At 41.4% G+C, this 25,227-nt stretch overlaps 1 protein-coding gene and 1 non-coding gene across 2 annotated transcripts; both read left to right on the forward strand.

Annotated features, from left to right (window-relative positions):
* The first annotated feature begins 949 nt into the window (after positions 1-949).
* TRNAG-GCC (transfer RNA glycine (anticodon GCC)) lies at positions 950-1,021 on the forward strand. Its single transcript has one exon. It is a non-coding gene; the product is annotated as a tRNA-Gly (tRNA).
* A 15,210-nt stretch (positions 1,022-16,231) lies between these two features.
* On the forward strand, positions 16,232-17,146 carry LOC129626998 (60S ribosomal protein L7a-like). Its single transcript, XM_055546501.1, is given in 1 exon segment — positions 16,232-17,146. A coding segment is annotated over 1 exon segment (801 nt). The 5' UTR covers positions 16,232-16,277; the 3' UTR covers positions 17,079-17,146.
* Positions 17,147-25,227: the final 8,081 nt, after the last annotated feature.

A 25,227-nucleotide genomic window follows, 5' to 3' on the forward strand; every position in this document is an offset into this window, starting at 1 on the left:
TTTATTGATTTGAGTCATATAGCTTCTTGGAATGGGTTCCAAGATAAACAAGTTGCAGATACTTGCTTGTCAGTGTTAGGAGGCTACCAAGTTGAATCCCACAAGTTTGGAGTAAGATGGTCCTCTGGGAGCTAAACTATAATATCAAAACATAATGAACTGAAGTAGAAGTATTCAAAATCACCTCAAAGAAAGAATGCTACCCAGACAGAGCTTTACTGTCATAGAAAAAGCATGAAGGGAAGTGTGTATCCAGGCAAAGGGTGCTGCCTAGGGGATCAGAAATCTTAGACCACAGTTTTTGAATCATGCCTTTTTTTTCACCTTTGGTCTATAAAGGACATTCCCCAGGAGGGATAGAAGCAGAGGACTGTCACCAAGTGACTGTAAGTGTTCAGATCCCTAGATTAGAAGCTCCCTAATGTGAGCAGGCTGCATTGTGCTAGGTGTGCCTAATACCTTGAAATATTCCAATAATCCCAGTCCTCTTGTTCTCATTCCATGTTTATAACCTCTTGCTTACTCTGGCTTCTCAGGTCAGTGTTCCTACAGAGAAATTTTGTATGAAGAATATGAATGTCATGTTTTCCTGTCATAACTGCTATTTTTGATATCGTGAATGAATTTAATTGCTATTCAGTTTAGGAGCTGGCTTCCCACACAACTTGATTAGAGGGAGAAAATGCTGCCCAGGCCCACTTAGGGTTCCAGTCTACAGTCTTCATCATGTTTAGACTGTGTAGCTTGAGTCACAGCGGGCACCTTCATTTCCTGGTTCTTAGAGAATAACATCTTCATAGGATCAAAACACCAATGAAAGCGTGTATGGAACAGGTCTCTCAGTCAGTCAATGCATTGTTGTTTAGATTTTACATCTAATCGCAGGTACCTAATTAAGGTGAGTGTAACTGACAAAATTAGGTTTCTAAGCCTGTAAGACCAAGGACCTTCCCTGGTAGCTCAGTTGGTAAAGAATCTGCCTGCCATGCAGGAGACCCTGGTTCGATTCCTGGGTTGGGAAGATCCCCTGGAGAAGGGAACGGCTACCCACTCCAGTATTGTGACTTAGAGAATTCCTTGGTGTTGCAAAGAGTCAGACAGTACTGAGCGACTTTCACTTTCACTTTCAAGACCAAGGACCACCCAGCAGACCATGGAAAATTGCCAAAGGAGACAGGTATGACAGCCTGGGTAACAGCCTTCCAACTGTCTGACTGTCTTGCCTGAAAAGGCGCACCTGCTTGTCTCTGGGCCCAGCGGATCATGCCCCCGGTCACTCTGCTGCATAAATCTTGGACCTTCTATAAATGAGCTTACCAGTTTTATGGGATTACTTGAGACAAACTAGTAAAAAAGTTGAGGGATATCTACTCAAAACAGTCAATTTGGCTTTTGAATAATTGACCTGAAGCTATTCTTTTGGGCAATAATTAGCCCATTAGGACCAAATGCCTGTTAAGACCACTCCTGGGTCATGATTAACGCATGTGTGTCAACTGCATGTAAGAGAAATGTGTCTTTCATTTTCTATAACCAGCAGTGATGCATCCAGCTGACTCAAAAGCAGTAAAATATGATTATGATCTATGTCTAAAGGAGGAGCGGACAAATTTCAGTTTTATCCTATCAGAGATTATTAACTGATGTTTAAACTTAGACTGGACACAGTTGAAGTCCATAAAGTCACAGCCCAAGGAAAAGCCTGTAAGAACCATCATTTATATTGCTATGGGTAGATCTCTCTTTAAGGTAGCAAAGAATCTAATAGTGGCTTATAGCGGAATATTTAATAGTTACTCCTAAACCCATGGTTCCTCATGTTAAGTTCTGGCCTGGAAATCCCAGATTTAACATATTTTTTAAACAATGGTAATGAGATATTTGATTTCCTTGAGTCGTTTGTATTATTATTGTGGTGGAGTAGATATATAAATACTGATTTGTTTTCTTTAAAAAAAAAACTTTAAATTTTGTTTTGGGGTACAGCTGCTTAACAGTGTTACGATTGTTTCAGATAAACAGAGAAGGGACTCAGCCTTATATATACACATGTATCCATTCTCCCCCAAATTCCCTTCCCATCCAGGCTGCCACATGACATTGAGCAGAGTTCCACGTGTTATAGAGTAAGTTCTTGTTGGTCCTCTATTTTAAATATAGCAGTGTGTATATGTCAATCCCAAACTCCTGAACCATATTCCTTCCCCTCAGCAACCATAAATTCATTCTCTTGAGTCTCTTTCTGTTTTATAAAGTAAAAACTGGTCACCTTTTGCCAGGAACATGTAACAAATTAATAGATCTGTAATCAAGCAAAGAAAAGAGTTTTCCACTTTTTAAAAATTAAGCTTTATGTTTTGAGACAGCTGTAGATTCATATGCAGTTTTAAGAAATAATATTGAGAGATCCTGTGTCCCTTTCCCCAGTTTCCCCAGTGGTAACATGTTGTAAACTTATAGTGTAAGATCACAACCTGGATATTGATATAAATAAGTCAGGAAGGCTTTTCATAGCCACACCCACATGCCCCCACTCCCGTCACTCCTTAATTCCTGGCAACCAGTAATCAGTTCTCCATTTCTATAATTTTGTCGTTTCAAGAATCTTATGTAAATAGTCATACCGTACGTAACCTTTAGTTGGTGTTAGTCGCTCAGTCCTGTCTGACTCTTTGTGACCCCACAGACTGTAGCCCACCAGGCTCCTCTGTCCGTGGGATTCTCCAGGCAAGAATACTGGAGTGGGTTGCCATGCCGTCCTCCAGGGGATCTTCCCGACCCAGGGATCAAACCCGTGTCTCCTGTGTCTCCTGCACTGCAGGCAGATTCTTTAGCTGCTGAGCCATCGGGAAAGCCCCATGTAACCTTTGGGGTCTGACTTTTTTTCACTCAAACATAATCCTGTGGAGATTCATCTAAGTTGTTGCATCTATCCGTTTGTTTGTTTTTTTTTTTCAATTGCTGAATAGTATTCCATGTCATGGATGTATGTACCACGGTTTGCTGACCTGTTTACCCATTCAAGGACAAAGGAGTTATTTCCAATTTTGGACAGTTATAAATAAAGCTGCTAAAATATTTGTTTCTAAGTTTTTGTGTGAATATCATTTTGATTTCTCTGGGGTAAGTGCCCAGGAATGCAGTAGCTGGGTCATATGGTGGTAGCATGTTTAGTCAAATAAACTGCCCAATTGTTTTATAGAGTGGCTGTACCATTTTGCATTCCCAGCAGCAGTGACTGAGTTTCTGCACATCTTTGCCAGCATTTGGTATCGTCACTATTTCTCATTAGACATTTTGATAGGTATTAGCAATATCTCATTGTAGTTATTTTTTTTTTCATTGTGATTTTAATTTGCATTTCTCTGATGAATAATGATGTTGAACATCTTTTCAGGTAATTATTTACCATTTGTATATGCTCTTGAATGAAATGTCTCTTCATATCTTCAGCCCTTTTTTTCTAGTTGAATTGCATGGTTTTATTTATTGTTGTTTTTTTTAATTAATTTATTTATTTTAATTGGAAGCTAATTACTTTACAATATTGCAGTGGTTTTTGCCATACATTGACATGAATCAGCTATGGTTTACTGTTGTGTTTTGAGAATTCTTAGTATGTTCTACATCCGAGTCCTTTGTCAGATATGTGATTTGCAAATATTTTCTTCTTGTTTGTAGCTTCTCTTTCCATCCTCTTATTTCACAGAGCAAAATGTTTAATTTTGATAAAATTCAATTGTTAATTTTCCATTTTACAGATCTTGGTTTTGGTGTCAAGTCTGGATACTCTAGTTTTAGATTCTGAAAATTTTCTCATATTTTCATTCTGAAAGTTTTATAGCTTTACATTTTAAGTCTGATCTATTTTGAGTAATTTTTTCATAAAAGGTGTGACATTTAAGTTGAGCCCCATTTTTTTGGTCTATGATGTCCATTTGCTTAAAATCTTCCTCCCATTGAATTCTACTTTTGTCAAATCAGTTGGGCATATTTGTATGGTACTATTTGTTGCTTCTCTAGTCTGTTCCATTGATCTAATTGCCTTCCTCTGCAGTTCAGTTCCGTTGCTCAGTCGTGTCTGACTCTTTGCAACCCCATGAATCGCAGCACGCCAGGCCTCCCTGTCCATCACCAACTCCCGGAGTTCACTCAGACTCACGTCCATCGAGTCAGTGATGCCATGCAGCCATCTCATCCTCTGTCATCCCCTTCTCCTCCTGCCCCCAATCCCTCCCAGCATCAGAGTCTTTTCCAATGAGTCAACTCTTCACATGAGGTGGCCAAACTACTGGAGTTTCAGCTTCAGCATCATTCCCTCCAAAGAAATCCCAGGGCTGATCTCCTTCAGAATGGACTGGTTGGATCTTCTTGCAGTCCAAGGGACTCTCAAGAGTCTTCTCCAACACCACAGTTCAAAAGCATCAATTCTTCGGTGCTCAGCCTTCTTCACAGTCCAACTCTCACATCCATAGATGACCACTGGAAAAACCATAGCCTTAACTAGATGGACCTTTGTTGGCAAAGTAATGTCTCTGCTTTTGAATATGCTATCTAGGTTGGTCATAACTTTCCTTCCAAGGAGTAAGCGTCTTTTAATTTCATGGCTGCAGTCACCATCTGCAGTGATTTTGGAGCCCAGAAAAATAAAGTCTGACACTGTTTCCACTCTTTCCCCATCTATTTCCCATGAAATGATGGGACCGGATGCCATGATCTTCGTTTTCTGAATGTTGAGCTTTAAGCCAACTTTTTCACTCTCCTCTTTCACTTTCATCAAGAGGCTTTTAAGTTCCTCTTCACTTTCTGCCATAAGGGTGGTGTCATCTGCATATCTGAGGTTATTGGTATTTCTCCCAGCAATCTTGATTCCAGCTTGTGTTTCTTCCAGTCCAGCGTTTCTCATGATGTACTCTGCATATAAGTTAAATAAGCAGGGTGATAATATACAGCCTTGACGTACTCCTTTTCCTATTTGGAACCAGTCTGTTGTTCCATGTCCAGTTCTCACTGTTGTTTCCTGACCTGCATACAGATTTCTCAAGAGGCAGATCAGGTGGTCTGGTATTCCCATCTCTTTCAGAATTTTCCACAGTTTATTGTGATCCACACAGTCAAAGGCTTTAGCATAGTCAATAAGCAGAAATAGATGTTTTTCTGGAACTCTCTTGCTTTTTCCATGATCCAGCGGATGTTGGCAATTTGATCTCTGGTTCCTCTGTCTTTTCTAAATGGGTAGAATGATCTTCCCAGTTGATTCTTCTTTATCAAAATTGCTTTAGCTATTTTAGCGCCTCTATCTTTACACATAAATTTAAAATAACCTAGTAAGATCTGCAGAATCTTTCTGGGATTTTGATGGGAATTGCACTAAACCTATCTATCAATCTGCTGAGAATTGATCTCTTTAATAGGTCGAATCTTGCAATCCATGAACACAGTATGTCTCCATTTATTAGATCTTTGATTTCTTTCATTATCATTTTTTCATTTCAGCACTCAAGTCCTGTACATGTTGTATCAGACTTATACCCACGAATTTCATTTTTAAAAAATATTCATTTATTTATTTAATGGCTCTGTCAGGTCTTAGTTGCAGCGTGTGGACTCTCTAGTCGTGGCAAACAAGCTCAATATTTGTAGTCCACAGGCTCAGTTGCCCTGCGGCATGTGGGATATTAGTTCCCTGACCAGGGATCTAACCCTCATCCCCTGAGTTGCAGGGTGGATTCCTAACCACTGGACCACCAGGGACATCCGAAGAATTTCATTTTTTGAGTGATTTTAAATGGTATTACGTTTTTAAATTTTGGTTTTCACAAGTTCATTGCTGATATATAGAAATGCAATTGATTTTTATGTTTATTTTGCATCTGATAGTCTTTTTTTAATTGTATTTATTTATTTATTTTTGGCTGTGCTGGGTCTTTGTTGCTGTATGGGCTGGGCTTTTCTCTAGTTGCTGAGAATAGGAGCTGCTCTCTAGTAATGCTGCGTGGGCTTCTCATTTCGATGGCTTCTCTTGTTGTGAAGTAGGGACTCTAGGGCACATGGGCTTCAGCAGCTGTAGCATGTGGGCTCAGTACTTGAATCCCGATGCTAGAGCACAGGCTCAGTAGTTGTGGCTGATGGGCTTACTTGCTCTGCAGCATGTGGGATCTTCCCAGACCAGGGATCAAACTTGTGTTGCCTTTACTGGCAGGCAGATTCTTTACCACTGAGCCACCAGGGAAGCCCACATCTGGCAATCTTGATGAATTCACTTATTATTTCTAGGAGTTTTTTGGGGTAGGGGTCCAGGGATGAATTCCTCAGGATTTTCTATGTAGGTGATTACGTTATCTATAAATCATTTTGTTTCTTCCTTTCAATCTCTATGCCATTTTTTCCCTTTAGTTGCCTTATTGCACTGGCTAGAACTTCTACCATTATGTTGAGTAAAATTGGCAAATTAGATATCTTTGCCTGTTTCTTATCTTAGGGCAAAGGCATTTAATCTTTTACCATTAAGTATGTTAGCTGTAGATGTTCTGTTGATGTTCTTCGTAAGTCTGAGAAAGTTTTCCTCTATTCCTACTGCTTTTTTCTGAGAGCTTTTACCATAATGGATATTGACTTTTGTCAGATGCTCTTTTCACATAAGTTTATATGATCCTGTGATTTTTGCTTCTTTAGCCCATTAATATGGTAGATTACATTGACTGCTATATTTGAGTACTGAACAGTGCTGCATTTCTGTTATTACTCCATTTGATCATGGTATATAAATAATTTGGGGGGCATCTCTCGTAGCTCAGTTGGTAAAGAATCTGCCTGCAATCCAGAAGACCTGGGTTCGATCCCTGGGTTGGGAAGATCTCCTGGAGAAGGGAATGGCAACCCACTCCAGTATTCTTGCCTGGAGAATCCCATTGACAGAGGAGCCCGGCAGGTTACAGTCTCTGGGGTTGCAAGAGTCAGGCACGACTAAACCACCACCATATAAATAACTTTATATGTAGCTGGATTCTCCTTGCTTATTTTTTGTTAAGGACTTTTTGTGTCTATATTCATAAAGAATTTTATATTTTCTCTCTCTTTTTTGTACTGTCTTTGTCTGGTGTTATACAAATGAGTCAGAGATGACCTCTGTGTATTAGCCCCCTAGGCTGTTTATTTCTTCACTGCAGGCTGAGACCAATTAGTTCAAAAGCCGATTTGCACCAAACTCAAATTTTTACACATCTAATATCCAGTTATCTTAAAAATAGTCCCAGCAAGCAAACATTAGGCCATTTAGGGCTTCTCTGCTTTGCATATCCCATGAAACCTAATCTGGCATCTGCTGGCCTTTGATAAGATAAAGCTTTGTGGTTATAAGACTGCAAGCTGCTGCCTTTCAGAATTCTCTGACCCAGACAGTCTCCACTATGTTGCTGAGTGACATCATGTAGACATGTAAGCCCCTCTGGTCACCCTTTCCTCTGGGAGTTCCTTTGCCCCCCTCCCCTTCTGGATGGTGGCCCTCTTGCCATAAGCCTCTGGTTGGTCTCATACCGAGACCCTCACATGCAATCCTGTTCAAGCACAACCTAAAAAACCTTACATTGTTGTTTCCTTTGTGGTTATATCATTTTTCTTGATCATCCCCCAAATCTCTCAAATCCCCTACAGATATCAGGGTAATACTAGCTTTATAAACTGCATTGGAAAATGCTCAGTTTTCTGGAAGAGATCATGTAGAACTGATGTTAATTTTTCCTTCAGTGTTTGGGAGAATTCTCCAGTGAAACTCCATTTGTGTCCAGAGATTTCTTTGGGGGATCTTTTAATTAAACATTCCGTTTCCTTGATGGATATAAAGTTTTTCCAGTGATCTATTTCATACTGGGTATAGTGACGATGTGTTTCTGTTTATCAAAAAATCCAATACTTTTCCAGTGCTGTTCTGTTTCTCCTCTTCTAAGAATCTGATGACACCAGTATTAGATCCTCTGTAACAGTCCCACGGGTCCCTGAGGCTTTGTTCGTTGTTTCCCCTCCAGTCTGTTTTCTCCCTGTTGTTCCGATTGGGTCATTCCCATTTTCCTAACTTCAAGTTTACCGATTTGTTCCTTTGTTCCTCATCCACTGAGTTTTTTCATTTCTGTTATTGCATTTTTCAATTGTAAAGGTTTTATTGGGTTCTTCTTCTTTATGTCTTCAATCTTTTGATAAGATTTTCTCTGTCTTTGTTGAGTCGGTATTTTTGTTTGTTTCAAGACATTCTTCATTGCTTACTGAAGCATTTTATTATGGCTTCTTTAACACCTTTGTCAGATCATTTGGACATCTCTGTCATCTTGATTATCTTTTTCCATTCAGTTTGGATCTTCCTGTGTTTTCGTATGATGAGTAATTTTTGTTTGTTTAAACCTGGTATGTGTGGATATTTTGAGACTTTGGGTCTTATTAAACATGCTCTTTTAGCTGACTTTTTCTGACTTTGTTCTGTCAGGGGTGTGAGGGTGCTGCCTCATTACTGCCAAGTGGGGGCAGAGATCCGTATTTCCCACCCAGCTTTGTTGACACCTAATGAGGGAAGGTGCTCCTCAGTTCTCCTAGGGTGGGGAAGGAGTTCAGCTTTCTATCAGGCCCGCACTGGAACCTCTCTTTCTGGGAGAGGGAGAGGTACCTCAATACTGCCCCACGTGTGGGCTCCCCTGACACCACGGGGTGGGGAGTGACCCCTGTTACAGCTGGACAGTGATGCAATTTCTGACTCTCCACCAGGCCTCCCCTGACATCACTCCGCTGGGAAGGAAAGGGTGGGTAGGGTATTACTGTCAGTAGGGATGTCAGTCCCGGCTCCCCACAGGATCTCCATTGCTTCCATGAAGGGGGTCCACCCCCTATTCTGCCCTCTCACACCACCCTGGCAGTGACGTTTACCTTTTACGTCCACAGTTTACATTACCAGCTTGTGAGGGTGGACATCCAGGCTCCCCATGTAACCTCTGCTGTCATTGGTGGGGATGGGGACACAATTCTTTCTATGAGGTTTGGCTGCAGTTGAGTAGTTTTCAACTGAAATCTTTCTCTCCTTGCCAGGCTGCCTCTTTTCTGGTCCTTTGGCTAGAGAGGCTTTTGTTGGGTTTTTTTTTTTTTTTCTTCAGATTGTTGGCATTTCTATGTTGCTGGCTTCTTTAGCTTCATGTCAGAGCTATTCGAGGCTAAGAGGAACTCAGGAAACTCACCACTATGGTGTTCTTTGGGTCTCAGTGTCCTTAACTGGTCTGCCTTCTGCTCTCCATTTCTCAGTCTTCTTATAAGTGTTTTGCATATAATGTTCAGGGTTTTTCATTGTCCTTAGTGGGAAGAATGGGGGCTTCGCAGGTGGCACAGTGGTACAGAATCTGCCTGCCAATGCAGAAGACACAGGACATGCAGATTAAATCCCTGGATTGGGAAGATCCCCTGGAGGGGCAACCCATTCTAGTATTCTTAAATTCCATGGATTGGGACTTACTCCTTGGAAGAAAAGTTATGACCAACCTAGACAGCATATTAAAAAGCAGAGACATTACTTTGTCGACAAAGGTCTGTCTAGTCAAGGCTATGGTTTTTCCAGTAGTCATGTATGGATGTGAGAGTTGGACTATAAAGAAAGCTGAGCACCGAAGAACTGATGCTTTTGAACTGTGGTGTTGGAGAAGACTCTTGAGAGTCCCCTGGACTACAAGGATATCCAACAAGTCCATCCTAAAGGAAATCAGTCCTGAGTGTTCATTGGAAGGACTGATGTTGAAGCTGAAACTCCAATACTTTGGACACCTAATGTAAAGAGCTGACTCATTCAAAAAGACCCTGATGCTGGGAAAGAACAAAGGCAGGAGGAGAAGGGGACAACAGAGGATGAGATGGTTGGATGGCATCACCGACTCAATGGACATGGGTTTGGGTGGACTCTGGGAGTTGGTGATGGACAGGGAGGCCTGGCGTGCTGCAGTCCATGGAATCGAAAACAGACACAACTGAGTGACTGAATTGAACTGAACTGAACTGAATGGACAGAGGAGCCTGGTGGGCTACAGTCCATGGGGTCGCAAAGAGTTGGAGCACAAGTGGGAAGAATAGGAAAAAGTACATTTATTCCACCTTCCCGGAAGCTGAAGTCACTCATTTGCCATTTTGAAAAATGAACAAAATCCATGTGCTGGGTCAAAGCAGAGAGCATCATTTCCATGGGACTCATGAAGGTGACTGGGTTGATAATCATCTGAGTCTACTGCTCTTGGTGGTCCTCCAGGTAACTCTGGAAGCTGGGAATCTCCTTTAAGCATTTATTCAGCTTGAAATTTTTGACCGACTATTTAAAATGAGGCACAATGACCAGGTTGCAGTCAGAGAAGGATCTGAGCGGTTGACCTTGTTTTGGAAATCTGTGGGAATCACCCGCGTCTCAAGTGGGAGCTTTGCCTTCACAACCTCAGTCATTGAGTTTATATCCTTGCTAACTGTCCCCAGGATCTGCCTTCATCCTTGTCTCTGACAGCTAGATTCACATCCTCCCCCTGGGATTTATAATTCTTACTTTTTTTAGGTGAGGAGAAATTTATAATAAGCTTCAAATCTGATGATATTTTAATCATGTCTGTATCCTCAGGCTAGGTGTTGTAGATGTTTGGAGTTGTCAGGTGTAGGTGGTTGGAGAGTATCTGCCATCTTCACCAGAACACTCTGGGTAGAACTGATTTTTATCTTATAGGTGATTCCTTGGTAATTGGTAAGAGAAGAATTTTAACCTTCAGAGGCTGGGTTTTAAGTAGGTCTCAGCCAGTAACTGGTCAGCAGTTGCACTGAAAGTCCTTGGGTCTAGCCTCCCCATCCCGAGCTCACATGCATTAGGAAAAGAGAAAAGATCTCTCTCAGCCTGATCCAAAGCATTCATTCTAAAGATGGGGAGTTTATCAGGATTAGCTCAGCTGCAAGTGGCAGAAAAATCAGAGTGACGGTTGCTTAAACAAGATAGTGATGTATTTCCCCTCTGTATAAGTCTGGAAGGGCCATCCAGCACTGGCAAGGTGGCTCTACACTGAGCAGGCATCTGCATCCCTTTCATCCTCTTGCTTTTCCATTTTCAACTTACGGCTTTCACGTTATGGTTCAGAGAGAAATAGGATATGCTGCTGCTGCTTAGTTATCTTGGTCGTGTCTGACTCTGTGCGACTCTATGGACTGCAGTCTGCCAGGCTTCTCTATCCATGGGATTCTCTAGGCAAGAATACTGAAGTGGGTTGTCATGCCCTTCTCCAGGAGTTCTTCCCAGCCCAGGGATCGAACCCAGGTCTCCTGCATTGCAGGCAGATTCTTTTACCACTGAGCCACCAGGGAAGCCTGAAGTAGGACATATCCTTTACCTATATTGAAGTGAAAGTTGCTCAGTTGTGTCTGACTCTTTGCAACCCATAGACTGTGTCCATGGGATTCTCCAGGCCAGAATACTGGAGTGGGTAGCTGTTCCCTTCTCCAGGGAATCTTCCCAACCCAGGGATCGAACCCAGGTCTCCTGCATTGCAGACAGATTCTTTACCAGCTGAGCCACGAGGGAATACCTATATTGAGACTTCCTTGAAATTGTTTGTGACTGTTCCTTCCCTCCAGCCTGACCTAAGTAAAGTTACGTGGCTACTGTTAGTTGCAAGGAAGGCTAGATAAGATAGTGCTTGTTCTAACTGGCCAAGTGTCCATTTGTTCTATCACTGAGAAAGAAAGGGAGAATGAATAATAAGGGGGAGATAGCAATTTCTGTTACTGGAACTAACAATGAATAAAGATCTGTAATACTAATTATAGGTGACCACCCCAACTCCTGACTGAGCTCTACATGCTGTCATTTTTGAGTATTTAGAGATTTTTTCATTTGATGACTATATCTGTCTGTAAGAGTAGGATCCATAAGGAAGCAACCCTCCGCTTTTCCAGCATCTCACAAAAGATGTGATCTGACTCACCAGCATGCTTAATGTTCAGGTCCAAGAATGATTAATTCATCCATGGAGTCTGTGTTTTAATACAGAATAAATATTATGGCAAAGAGATCACAAGTCCAAGCAAATAGCATGCCCTTGGCAGGGGAAGTATAAATATTAAAAATAAATCACATCAATTTGCCAGAGATCAAAACGGTAGGAGGTTCCAGTGTCTCTGAAGCTAGCAGAGATTCTAGTGACCAAGCCACTCTTCTCTTAATTTCCGCCCAAAATATGGAGAGAAATCCGTGAATGTGAGGAGATTCATTCTAAAGTCCAACTCAGTTGTAAGCGTATAGTGTGAAAACCCACCAGCAAAGCCAGGGTTAAAAGTTTTATTAGTGTGCCCACTTGCTGTGGCCCCCAAGGACTTAGAACTAAGTACTGCATCTGTAGTTTCCAAAAATCAAAAATCATCTGCTGATATAGCCCTACTTTAAAATACAAATTTTACCTGTTTACAACTTCTCACTTCTCCAGAGCCCAGCAGTCTGTAACCTCTTAGGAACACAGCTAAGAAACACACATCTTTGACAAAATAAAATAGTTATAAGAAGTCATGTATTTTTATTCCCTAAGGAAGTAAAGATTATCTACTGGGTCCTGACTCACAGCACATGTAGTCTTGCACTACACACAATGCTAACAAGCGTGTTACCTGGCTTCTCTTTTCTGAGCATATTGGAACTATAGGCATACATTGGAGATGTTGTGAATTTGGTTTCAGATCCTAGCAATAAAGTGAATACTGCAATAAAACAAGTCACACAAAATTTCCGGTTTCCCAGTGCATATAAAAGTTATGTTCATAACATATAGTCTTTTCAGTGTACATAGCAATATATCTGAAAAAAAAAGGTCCCTGAATTAAAAATACTTCATTGATAAAAAATTCTAACCATCATCTGACAAAGCAGAGTTGCCACAGACTTTCAATTTGTAAGAAATGCATTATCTGTACAATGAAGTGAAGTGCAGTAAAACAAGATACGCTGCATAGAAGCAAGAAGAGGACTGTGCAGACTGGCGCACGCATAGCAACAGGAAGTGATAAGTGTCAACCTACCAGCAAGAGAAGAGACAAGAATCTACAGAAGATAGAAAGGAATTCCAGTAAATCTGGTTTCCACAGATATATAATGCAAGGACAAAGAGCCGCTGTCCTTAGCAAGCCCTGGTTACAGTGCCATATCTTTCCTCCACAAACATCCAAATGCAGGGGACTTCCCTGGAGGTACAGTGGCTAAGACTCCATGGTCCCAGTGCAGGGAGCCCAGGTTCCATCCCTGATGAGGGAACTAGATACCACGTAACGCACCTAAAGATCGCACATGCTGCAACTAAGAGCTGGCACAGCCGAATACAGAGTTAAAAAAAAGAAAAGAAAAGAATGCTTACACTGTTCCCCTTGCACCAGGACATGGGAATGAATTCTAGTTGATGAAATATAGATCAGAGTGCTATGTGCTGTGTTCAGATATGGTCTTTAAAATATCTTGTAAACTACTTCAAACCCTCTCTCTTATATGTCCCCAAAGGCAGAGGACTCAGGGATGGAGTGTGCGGCCCTAGAAGACGGATGTTGGAGTCCCAGACAGAAGGAGCCTGGTCCCTGAATAACTGCCTGGTATGGAGCACCTCTGCTAACCCACATTGGACTGTGGTGTCAGCTGGAAATATTTTATTGGGTCAACTCACTGAGTTTTGGGGGTTGTTTGTTATAGTTATCAGCATTTCTCATCCCAGGTAATATAGACTTGGAAATATTGTTTTAAAAAACATCAAAACTATGGCATCATATAGCAGGCAGCAAGAAACAGATATGGCATGCTGATGTCTAGAAACCCATGTCCGACAAGGGCAAACATTTTGGTAATATGTCACCTGTGGTATCTTGGAGGCAGACTGTGTGCCTGTTGAACTTGCGGTTCTGTGGGAAGAAATTGGAAAATGAACATTCAGTTCAGTTCAGTTCAGTCACTCAGTCATGTCCGACTCTTTGTGACCCCATAAATCGCAGCATGCCAGGCCTCCCTGTCCATCACCAACTCCCGGAGTTCACTCAAACTCACGTCCATCGAGTCGGTGATGCCATCCAGCCAAAATGAACATTAGTAGTGTCTATTGGCTGATTAGTAGTGTCTATTGACTGGTACTGGCTGCATTTGACAGACTATCACTAGAAAGAGATGAGCAAAGGAAAATAATGGCCAGTTTGTAACAAAAAGTGAAAAGGAATAGAGAAAATCCATAATTTTAGTGTCTTACAGAGTTGGAAAACTCAACTTTTTAGGCAGGATCTTTAATCCTGGTTGTGGCCTGGAAATTCTGAGTTGCAGCATGTGGGATCTAGTTCCCTGACCAGGGTTTGAACCTGGGCCCCCTGCATTGGGAGCATGGAGTCCTTAGCCACTGGACCATCAGAGTTGAGATTTCTTCTTTGACCAGGGGGTATTTAGAAGCATGTTTTTTTAACTCCTTGTATATTTGGGGATTTTCTTATAATCTCTCTGTTGTTGATTTCCAGCTTAATTCCTCTGTGGTCTGAGAGCAAACGTTGTATGATTTCTGTCCTTGTAGATTTCAGATGTGTTTTATTGCTCAGAATGTGTCTATCCTGGTGAATGCTCCATGTGAGCTTGAGGGAAATGTGTGTTCTGCTGACGAGGTGGATTTTAACGCTTTTTGTGTCTTGTGATGCTGCCACCTTTTCGGGTCTGGGAGCCATCCACAGCATTATTTGTATCTGCTGGCAGATGACAACTGATCCAACAGGCCTACAGACCCCACGTGCCATCACCTAAGACCTGGCACAGCCAAATAAATAAATAGTAAAAAAATTTTTTTTAAACTAAATGAAAATGAAAACACAATTTATCAAAATTTGTGGGATACAGAGAAAGCAGTGCTTAGAGGGAAACTGATTGAATTGAATGTATGTATTAGAGAAGAAAATCGTAAATCAATATTCTTCTACCTTAGGAAACTAGAAAAAGAGCAGTCAAATCCAAAATAAGGAGAGGAAAAGAAATGATAAGAATTAGAGCAGAAATCAATGAAATTGAAAACAAGAACTCAGTAGAGAAAGTCAATGAAAACAAAAGCTGGTTGTTTGAAACTATTAATAAAATCAATATGCCTTTAGCCAGGTGAACTAGAAGGAAATGGCAACCCACTCCAGCGTTCTTGCCTGGAGAATCCCAGGAACGGGGGAGCCTGGTGGGCTGCCGTCTATGGGGTCGCACAGAGTCGGACACGACTGAAGCGACTTAGCAGCAGCAGCAGCAGCAGGTGAACTAAGAAAAAAAAAAGAGAGAGAGAGAGAGGACACAAATCACTAGTATCAGAAATGAAAAAGACATCACTATAGATCCCATGTAAATTAAAAGGATGATAAAAGAATACTATAAACAACTATGCCTACAAATTTGATAATCTAGATGAAACTGACTAAATTCTTGGAAGACACTATCTGCCAAAACTCATAGAAGAAGAAATATAGGATCTAAATAGACCTATATCTATTAACAAAATTGAATCAACAACTAATAATCTTTCAAAACAGAAAACACCAGACCCAGATAAGTTCACTGGTGAATTCTACCAAATATTTAAGGAAGAAATTATACCAATTCTCTACAATAGTTTTTAGAAGATAGAAGCAGAAGGACGACTTCTAACTCACGCTATGAGGCCAGCATTACCCTAATACCAAAGCCAGACTAAGACATCACAAGAAAAGACAGCTACAGACCAATATCTCTCATAAACATAGATACAAAAATCCTCAACACCATATTAGCAAATATAACACAAAGTATAAAAAAATTCTATACTATGACCAAGTAGCTCATAGTATCCCAGGCATGCTAGTCTGGTTCAACATTTATTTATTTATTTATTTATTTTTTGGTTCAACATTTAAAAATCAACTAATGTAATCCATCACATCAACAAATAAGAAAAGACAAATCACATGATCCTATCAATAGATGTCCCTTTCACTCCTTTTAAACATTATCCTGAAAGTCTTTGCTATGCATAAAGGTAAGAAAAGAAAAAGTATACAGATTGAGAAGACAGACATAAAGCTGTCTTTTCATTTGCAGTTTGAAAAACTGTTCACAGTTCAAAAAACTGCAGACAATAATTTATGATCATCTATGTAGAAAATCTGAAAGGATTAACAAGAACACCTGAAACTAGTCTAAATATTATAGCAAGGTTTCAGGACACAAGATTAAATATACAAAAGTTAATTGCTGCTCTCTACGCCAGCCCTTCAAGATGCCAAAGGGAAAGAAGGCCAAGGGGAAGAAGGTGGCCCCAGCCCCGGCCATGGTGAAGAAGCAGGAGGCCAAGAAGGTGGTCAACCCCCTGTTCGAGAAGAGGCCCAAGAATTTTGGCATTGGACAGGACATCCAACCCAAGAGGGACCTCACCCGCTTTGTCAAATGGCCCCGCTACATCTCGCTGCAGCGGCAAAGGGCTATTCTCTATAAGCGGCTGAAAGTGCCTCCTGCACTTAACCAGTTCACCCAGGCCTTGGACCGACAAACAGCTACTCAACTGCTTAAGCTGGCCCACAAGTACAGACCAGAGACAAAGCAAGAGAAGAAGCAGAGGCTGCTGGCCTGAGCTGAGAAGAAAGCCACCGGCAAAGGCAATGTCCCCACAAAGAGGCCACCTGTCCTTCGAGCAGGGGTCAACACGGTCACCACCCTGGTGGAGAACAAGAAGGCTCAGCTGGTGGTGATCACTCACGACGTGGATCCCATTGAGCTCGTGGTCTTCCTGCCTGCCCTGTGCCGCAAGATGGGGGTTCCCTACTGCATCATCAAGGGCAAGGCCCGGCTGGGGCGCCTGGTCCACAGGAAGACGTGCACCACCGTAGCCTTCGCACAAGTCAACTCGGAGGACAAGAGTGCCCTGGCTAAGCTGGTGGAAGCCATCAGGACCAATTACAACGACAGATACGATGAGATCCGTCGTCACTGGGGAGGCAACATCCTGGGGCCGAAGTCAGTGGCTCGCATCGCCAAGCTGGAAAAGGCGAAGGCCAAAGAGCGGGTCACCAAGCTGGGCTGAGTGTGCACTATGGAGTTTTCTGTACATAAAAGTAATAAAAAAGATTCTCCTTCAAAAAAAAAAAAAAAGTTAATTGCTTTCCTATATGCCAACAACAAACAAGTGGAATTTGAAATTAAAAATACAATAAAATTAAAAATACAATACTGCTTGCATTAGTACCCCCCTCAAATAAATACTTAGATATAAATCTAAAAAGCTATGTGCAAGATCTATATGAGGAAAACTGCAAAACTCTGATGAATGAATTAAAAGAGAACTAAATAAGTGGAGAGACATCCCATGTTTAAAGATAGGAAGAATCCATATGGTCAAGATGTTAGTTCTTCCCAACGTTCTCTGTAGCGTCAGTGTAGTTCCAGCAAGTTACTTTGTGGATATCAACAAACTGATTCTAAAATTCATATGGAAAGGCAAAAAACCTAGACTAGCCAACACAATATTGAAGAAGAATGAAGTTGAAGGACTAATACTACAGACTGTAAGACTCAGTGTAAAGCTACGGTGATCAAGACAGTGTACTGTTTGCAGGGGGGAGGGGAGGGGAATTTGGATGAAGGCAGTCAAAAGACTTGAAAAAACCCTGATGCTGGGAAAGATTGAAGGCAGGAGGAGAAGGGAACGACAGAGGATGAGATGGTTGGATGGCATCACCAACTCAATGGACATGAGTTTGAGTAAACTCTGGGAGTTGGTGATGGACAGGGAGGCCCAGTGGGCTGCAGTCCATGGGGTCGCAAAGAGTCAGACACGACTGAGTGAACTGGACTGAACTGAGCCAAAAGATGCAAACTTCCAGTTTTAAATAAGCTCTAGAGATGTACAATAATAAGTACAATAATGTACAACATGATAAGTATAATTAACACTTCCATATATTATATATGAAAGTTGTTAAGAGTTCGCATCACAGGGAAAAAATTATTTTTTCAGTTTCTTTTATTTTGTGTATATATGAGATGATGGATGTTCACTGTGATGTTTTCATGATGTCTGTAAGTCAAATCATTATGCTGTATAACTTAAACTTATATAGTACTGCATATCAATTATATCTCAAGACTGGAAAAAAAGACAGCATACTACTGGTGAAAGAATAGATAAATCAATAGAAGAGTAGAGACACAAAAATAAACCCCTATAAATATATTGATCTTTGACAAAGAAGCAAAGATAGTCTCTTCAACACATGGTGCTAGAACAACTGGATATCCACATGCAAAATAATTAATCTAGACACAGACCTTACACCCTTCACAAAACTGAAAATGGTTCTTTGACTTAAACATAAAATGTGAAACTAAAATTTTTAGAAGGTAACATAGGGGAAATATAGATGACCTTGGATAAGGTGATGACTTTTTAGATATAACACCGAAGGCACCATCCATGAAAGAAAATAATTGATAAGCTGCTGCTGCTGCTGCTAAGTTGCCTCGGTCATGTCCGACTCTGTGTGACCCCATAGAAGGCAGCCCACTAGGCTCCTCTGTCCCTGGGATTCTCCAGGCAAGAACACTGGAGTGGGTTGCCATTTCCTTCTCCAATGCATGAAAGTGAAAAGTGAAAGTGAAGTCGCTCAGTTGTGCCCGACTCTTAGCGACCCCATGGACTGCAGCCTACCAGGCTCCTCTGTCCATGGGATTTTCCAGGCAAGAGTACTGGAGTGGGGTGCCACTGCCTTCTCCATTGATAAGCTGGACTTCATTAAAATTAAAATTTTTACTCCATTGAAGACATTATCAAGAGAATAAGAAGACCATGCACAGACCTGGAAAAAATATTTGCAAAGGTTATATCTGATAAAGGATTGTTATCCAAAATATGAAAAGAACTCTTAAAACTCAAAACCAAAAAAACAACCTGTTTAAAAGTTACCTTATCAAATAAATCACCAAAGAAGATACAAATATGGCAAAAAAGCTTATGAAAAGATGCTCCACATCATGTCACCAAGGAAATGCAAATTAAAACAACAACAAGATGCCACTGCATACCTATTAAAATGGCCAGTATCCGGAAAACCGACAAAACCAAATGGTGGGAAGGATGTAACCAGAGGAACACTCATACACTGCTGGGGGGGATGCAAAACGGTGCAGCCACGCTGGAAGACAGTTTGCTGGTTTGATGGTTTCTTACAATATTAAACATGCCCTTACCATACAACCCAGCAATCATACTCCTTGGTATTTACCCAAAACACTTGAAAACTTATGTATACACAAAAACCTACACTTGATGTTTATGGCAGCTTTATTAACAATTGCCAAACTTTGGAAGCAACCAAGATGTCCTTCAGTAGGTAAATGGATAAACTGTGATACATCCAAACAATGGAATATTGTTGAGTAATGAAAAGATAGCAGGTATCGAGCCATGAAAAGACATGGAGGAATCTTAAACATATATTACTAACTGAACGTAGCCGATATGAAAAGGCTACATACTGTATGATTCCAACGGTATGACATTCTAGGAAAGGCAAAACGATGGAGACAGGGGTTAGAGAGGAGGGAGGCGTGTTAGGTGATGCACAGAGGATTTTTAGAGCAATGAGAATGTCCCATATGGCATTGTAACAGTGGATACATGTCATTATGCCTCTCTTCAAACACATGGGCTGTACAACACCAAGAGAGAACCCTCATGTAATCTGTGGACTTTGGGTGATGATCATTTGGCCATGAAACTTCATCCTTAGTAACAAAGGTACACACTAGTGAGTGATGTTGATGATGGAGGAGGCCACGCATGTGTATAGAAGAGGGTATATGAGAAATCCCTTTACTGTCCTCTTAACTTTGTTATGAACCATAAACTGCTCTAAAACAAATAATCTTTTTTTTTTAATCTACATTATTGGAAGTGATACATCTGTGAAATGCAGTGTTGTTGAAAGTGATGTCTTGGATGAGCTGCTGGGGACAGACAATGAAGGAAACTAAGGAAGAGTTAGGAGAACTAAGAACACGAAAATCTTATCATTGTCACAGATAGTTTCCAATTTGTTCTCTCCGTTGGGCAGGACTACACAATCGAGGCTATGATCATGGGGGAAATCTTCCTGTGGGCCCGCTGGTTTTCTTGTTCCAATCTGGATAAATCCTGCCTGTACAGACCACAGACTGATAGCTGTTGATAGATCAGCACTAAACAGACTCTCCTATATTAAAATCATACCTCAAAGCACACGTACTCTTGATGACTTATGGTAGTGGTGCCCCCATATATAAAAGACTGTTTTACATGATATATTTTTTCAATGAACAGTAGATGAATCACAGAAGTACTTTTTTTAAAATTGAACTTACCTCAGTAATATCTAAGTGAGAAGTATTTGGTCATTATCTGTACAAGAAGGATACCTTACAAATACTGTTTTGAAAGTCTTTATCTCTGTCCATCTCTCTCATTAAAAATATATCAGAAAATGAATAGAGCTGGATATCCTACGTGTCTTTTGCTTTCATTTAAAAATTATCCTTAATACTACATGCCCCTGTAAATAGGAAAGATGAAAGAATAGATAAGATCATTTTAAAAAATTGCCTTACATTCCCCAACTACTGATAAAAACAAAAACTAAACATTAAAATCCAGTTGCTAGGAGAGGAAATGGAGTAAGGTTTAGAGTTGGGGACAGTAGGTATATATGGTGTATATGTGTTCCCACTCGAAGAATTCAAAGAAATCTATCTTGATTCTTACTTAGATTTTGAAAGCTGGGATGTGACTTCTAGTTATGTCTGTGGGTTGACACATTTTTGAATCATGGGCCACTCTTGAGAATTTAATGAGAGCAATGGACTTCATTCCCAGAAAAATGCATGTAAACACAGACATAATAATTGCATATAAATAACCTACTCCCTTGAAAATACTTTTCTTCGAGAATTACCCCAAAAGTTAAGCTTTTCTAATCTGAATTTTCAAGTAAACTTAATAGCCTCTTGAGTGACTTTCACTTTCACTTTAATGCTCTCTTCTTGAAAAAAAGTTACAATAAATAAAAGTTGTACACACATAGAATAAAAAATAGGTTAGTTCTGTTGGAAAGTAATTTTAATGAGAATGATGCTGCTCCTTTGGGTTTATTTTTTGTTTATTTTGTTCTTTGTTTTTCCAAAAAGACATCCCCCATTTTTTATTTCAAGATTTCTGTCGGCCAGAAGTCTGGGCATAGTAAAGCTGAGAATGCTGCAGTGGCCATCTAAAGCTTAGGGTACCCTTCAAGGCCCATTCAGATTGTTAGCAGAATTCCAATATAGGATTGCTGGAGAAGGAAATGGCAATCCACTCCAGTACTGTTGCCTGGGAAATCACATGGACAGAGGAGCCTGGTGGGCTACAGTCAATGGGGTCACAAAGAGTCAGATGCAACTGAGCACTATAGAATTGAGGTCCTTGTCTTTTCAATAACTGTCGGCTGAAGACCACTCTCAGCTCCTGAACGCTGTCTGCAGTCCCTTGCACGGGGCCTTTATAGGCAGTTCTTGGCATGGATGTTTGCTTGCTTCCAGATTAGCAGGAGCATGTGTCTCTGACTTTTGGAGAGGCTCAGTTGCTTTTAAAGACCCACCTGGTTAGGTCCAACCAGCTGGATCGTCCCCCTTTGGATTAACTCAGTATTACACAGGGAACTCTGCTCAATGTTATGTGGCAGCCTGAATGGGAGGAGAGTTTGAGGGAGAAGGGATACGTGTATAGGTATGGCTGAGTCCTTTGCTGTCCACCTGAAACTATCACAACATTGTTAATTGGCTCTTCTCCAAGATAAAATAAACAATTAAAAACAAAACCAGACTTCCCTGGTGATAGAGCGGATAAGAATCCACCTGCCAATACAGGGGGCATGGGTTCGATCCCTGGTCTGGGAAGATTCCACATGTCATGGAGCAGCTAAGCCCGCGCACCACAGTTACTGAGCCCAAGTCCTGCAACCACTGAAGCCTGCGCACCGAGAGCCTGTGCCCCTCAACAAGAGAAGCCACTGCAGTGAGAAACCCCTGCACTGCAGCAAAGAGTAGCCCCCATGTGCCGCAACTAGAGGAAGCCCTGTGTGCAGCAACGGAGACCCAGCACAACCAAATAAATAAAACAAAAAACAACTGACTTGAAACCTAATCCCAGGAGGGATATCCTGTCAGTCACAGGCTCTGCCTCCACTCAAGGCGGGGAGACTACACAAATTGTGTACACACCAGGGTTGGGATACTTGGGGGTCATCCTAGAATTCTGCCTTCTGTAGCTACGTTCCCACCACTGCCTCCACGGGGGCTCCTTTGGTTTAGTAAGATGCTGTATGGATTTTGAAGAGATGAGACAAACATTCTCATGTGGTTGACTTGAAGTTTTGCTTTGATGGACATGAAGGCTTACACCCTGACTCACTCCAGTTTGTGGTAGCCAATGGAATCATGGTCAGTGAAGGATGGGCTGGGATCTCAAACACCAGATTCTCCACCATTCCTCAAGTTGAATTCTTGTGATGTCATTTCCTTTGTTCTGGAGTCATGGAAGTCATCTTTGGCAAAGTCAACCTCACTACTGCCATCTGTCAATAAGGAAGGGATTGTAGGTTTACTTTCCACCTGAAGATTATTTGAGCAGAAGTAACACTCAAACGGCGGAGAGGGCAATGGCACCTCACTCCAGTACTCTTGCCTGGAAAATCCCATGGATGGAGGAGTCTGGTGGGCTGTAGTCCATGGGGTCGCTAAAAGTCAGACACAACTGAGTGACTTCCCTTTCACTTTTCACTTTCATGCATTGGAGAAGGAAATGGCAACCCACTCCAGTGTTCTTGCTTGGAGAATCCCAGGGACGGGGGAGCCTGGTGGGCTTCCGTCTATGGGGTCGCACAGAGTCGGACATGACTGAAGCAACTTAGCAGCAGCAGCAGCAGTAGCAGCAGCACTCAAACGGAGAAGGCAATGGCAACCCACTCCAGTACTTTTGCCTGGAAAATCCCATGGATGGAGGAGCCTCGTGGGCTGCAGTCCATGGGGTTGCTATGAGTCAGACACGACTGAGCAACTTCACTTTGACTTTTCACTTTATGCATTGGAGAAGGAAATGGCAACCCACTCCAGTATTCTTGCCTGGAGAATCCCAGGGATGGGGGAGCCTGGTGGGCTTCCTTCTATGGGGTTGCACAGAGTCGGACACGACTGAAGCAACTTAGCAGCAGCAGCAGCAGCAACACTCAAATGGAGAAGGCAGTGGCACCCCACTCCAGTACTCTTGCCTGGAAAATCCCATGGACGGAGGAGCCTGGTGGGCTGCAGTCCATGGGGTCGCTAAAAGTCGGACACGACTGAAGCGACTTAGCAGCAGCAGCAACACTCAAAAGTATTCTGAGGGCTTTCAGGTCACTACAATTTTCTGACTGAAGCTTTTGTAAAAGCTTCTTCTTTGTTACTTGCACTGCCAGCCCGTAGAAGCATTTGCTTCAATGATGGAAAGTTTGAAGCTTCACCCCTCCCAAGTTATTCTTCCAAGTGTATAGGCTTGGCCAAAAAAGCTTGTTATGTTTGTTTTGTTTTTCAGCAGAATGAGGTTAGTGACTCCAGGACCTTGAATTGAAAGACTTACCTCATTCACTATATTTACCAAAACTATCTGCGTAATAAACCACGCTGTGAACAAACCCCTCCTGGTAGAATTGTTTGGATAATTGACTTTCCTTTTCTTTTTCTCTTGAGTGCATACACAACTTCTGCTTCAAGTTCAGTAAGCACTTCATGATCTGTTCATAATATTCTGCTGTTGTTATTTGACAAAATCTCTTGAAAAGATGGTGATTCAAGGCCGTGGCTCGGAAGAAGATAAAGATATTCAAAGCTTAGGCAAGGCTCTTCTCAGGGTCTTTGGCACTGACGCCCAACTCCCAGCCAACAAGCAGAGCTACTTCCTTCTAAAAGGCAGTGACACCAGATGGGCAGCTGTACTTCCCAGGACACCGCTTAGAAACTGAGCTGGGAGTCCTTTTCATCAGTTTTCTTAGCAAAGCCTTTTCACAGTTTTAAAGGAATTAGTGGTATCTATCTTTTAAAAAATGGGCTCAGAAAACATTTTTTTTTCCCTCTGATAGTCCTGGTCAATAATAATGAACAAAACCCAGAGAAATATTTCTAGTTCCATTCTTTTCCATGCTAAAGAGAAATGTTACCACTTTCAATTATTCAAAGATCTCCTTCAAAATACAAGAAAGGAATATTACACATTTTGGAGTGTGGTCATCGACTGACATATTCCCCCTCAGCTTCAAGGCCCCAGATCGACCAATTTCAGGACATATGGCTTTACCGAGGTGTCTTCAGTCCCATGGGGATTCTTGGATTCTGGCATGAACAATGGGTTTTCATGAGTGATCTTGTAGGATACTTCCAAAAAAAAAGCCTTCTGATTTGAGGTGAATCCATGTGGTAAGATGCTGACATTTCCAAAAAAGGATTCTCATGAATTTAAGTCCGAGATATATTTTAAGATGTAGAGTGTCAGAGCTCCTTCAACTCCTCCAGCCTTAGGTTTACGTTGGCTGAGTCATGTTTCATCCAAAGCACCAAGACTTGATGTCCGATTGTGCTCAGCAATGAAAGGAAACGCCAAAAGCACAGAAATTTGGTCTTACTGTACTTTCCTTCAACAGTTCCAGTTTAAGCTAGACATATTAAAAACAAGAGCAAAGGCAGATATTTTTATTCAGAATGATAAAGTGTATTTTATTCTCATCAGTGGTAAACTATTTTAGAAATCCTAAAATTGGCAACAGTGACAATGGTATGTTACCCAACCACATATTCACTTAGCATGTGAAGAGATAATTTAATCAAGCAGAAAGTCAAATTTGGAAATTTACACCAGCCAAATGCTCCATTCACTAATCATCTGTGTAATTAAAGAGCCAATTGCAAAAGTCCTTCCAGAAATCCTCGGAAGTTTCTCCCTACTGATAATGAACGATGATGTCCAGTTTTACAGGTTTAGAAAGGATCACATAGCTTCCAGGGTGTTACACTTTCCACTGCATTTATAGACATTTTTATATTGCCATTATTTTCACAGACACATGAGTAGTAGAAAACAAAGAATTGACAGTATTCAGAAAACTGATTTTGTTTCTCTCCAGACTCATGACTAATCT

The sequence above is a fragment of the Bubalus kerabau genome, chromosome 14, assembly GCF_029407905.1.
Source record: "Bubalus kerabau isolate K-KA32 ecotype Philippines breed swamp buffalo chromosome 14, PCC_UOA_SB_1v2, whole genome shotgun sequence".
NCBI classification, from domain to species: domain Eukaryota; kingdom Metazoa; phylum Chordata; class Mammalia; order Artiodactyla; family Bovidae; genus Bubalus; species Bubalus kerabau.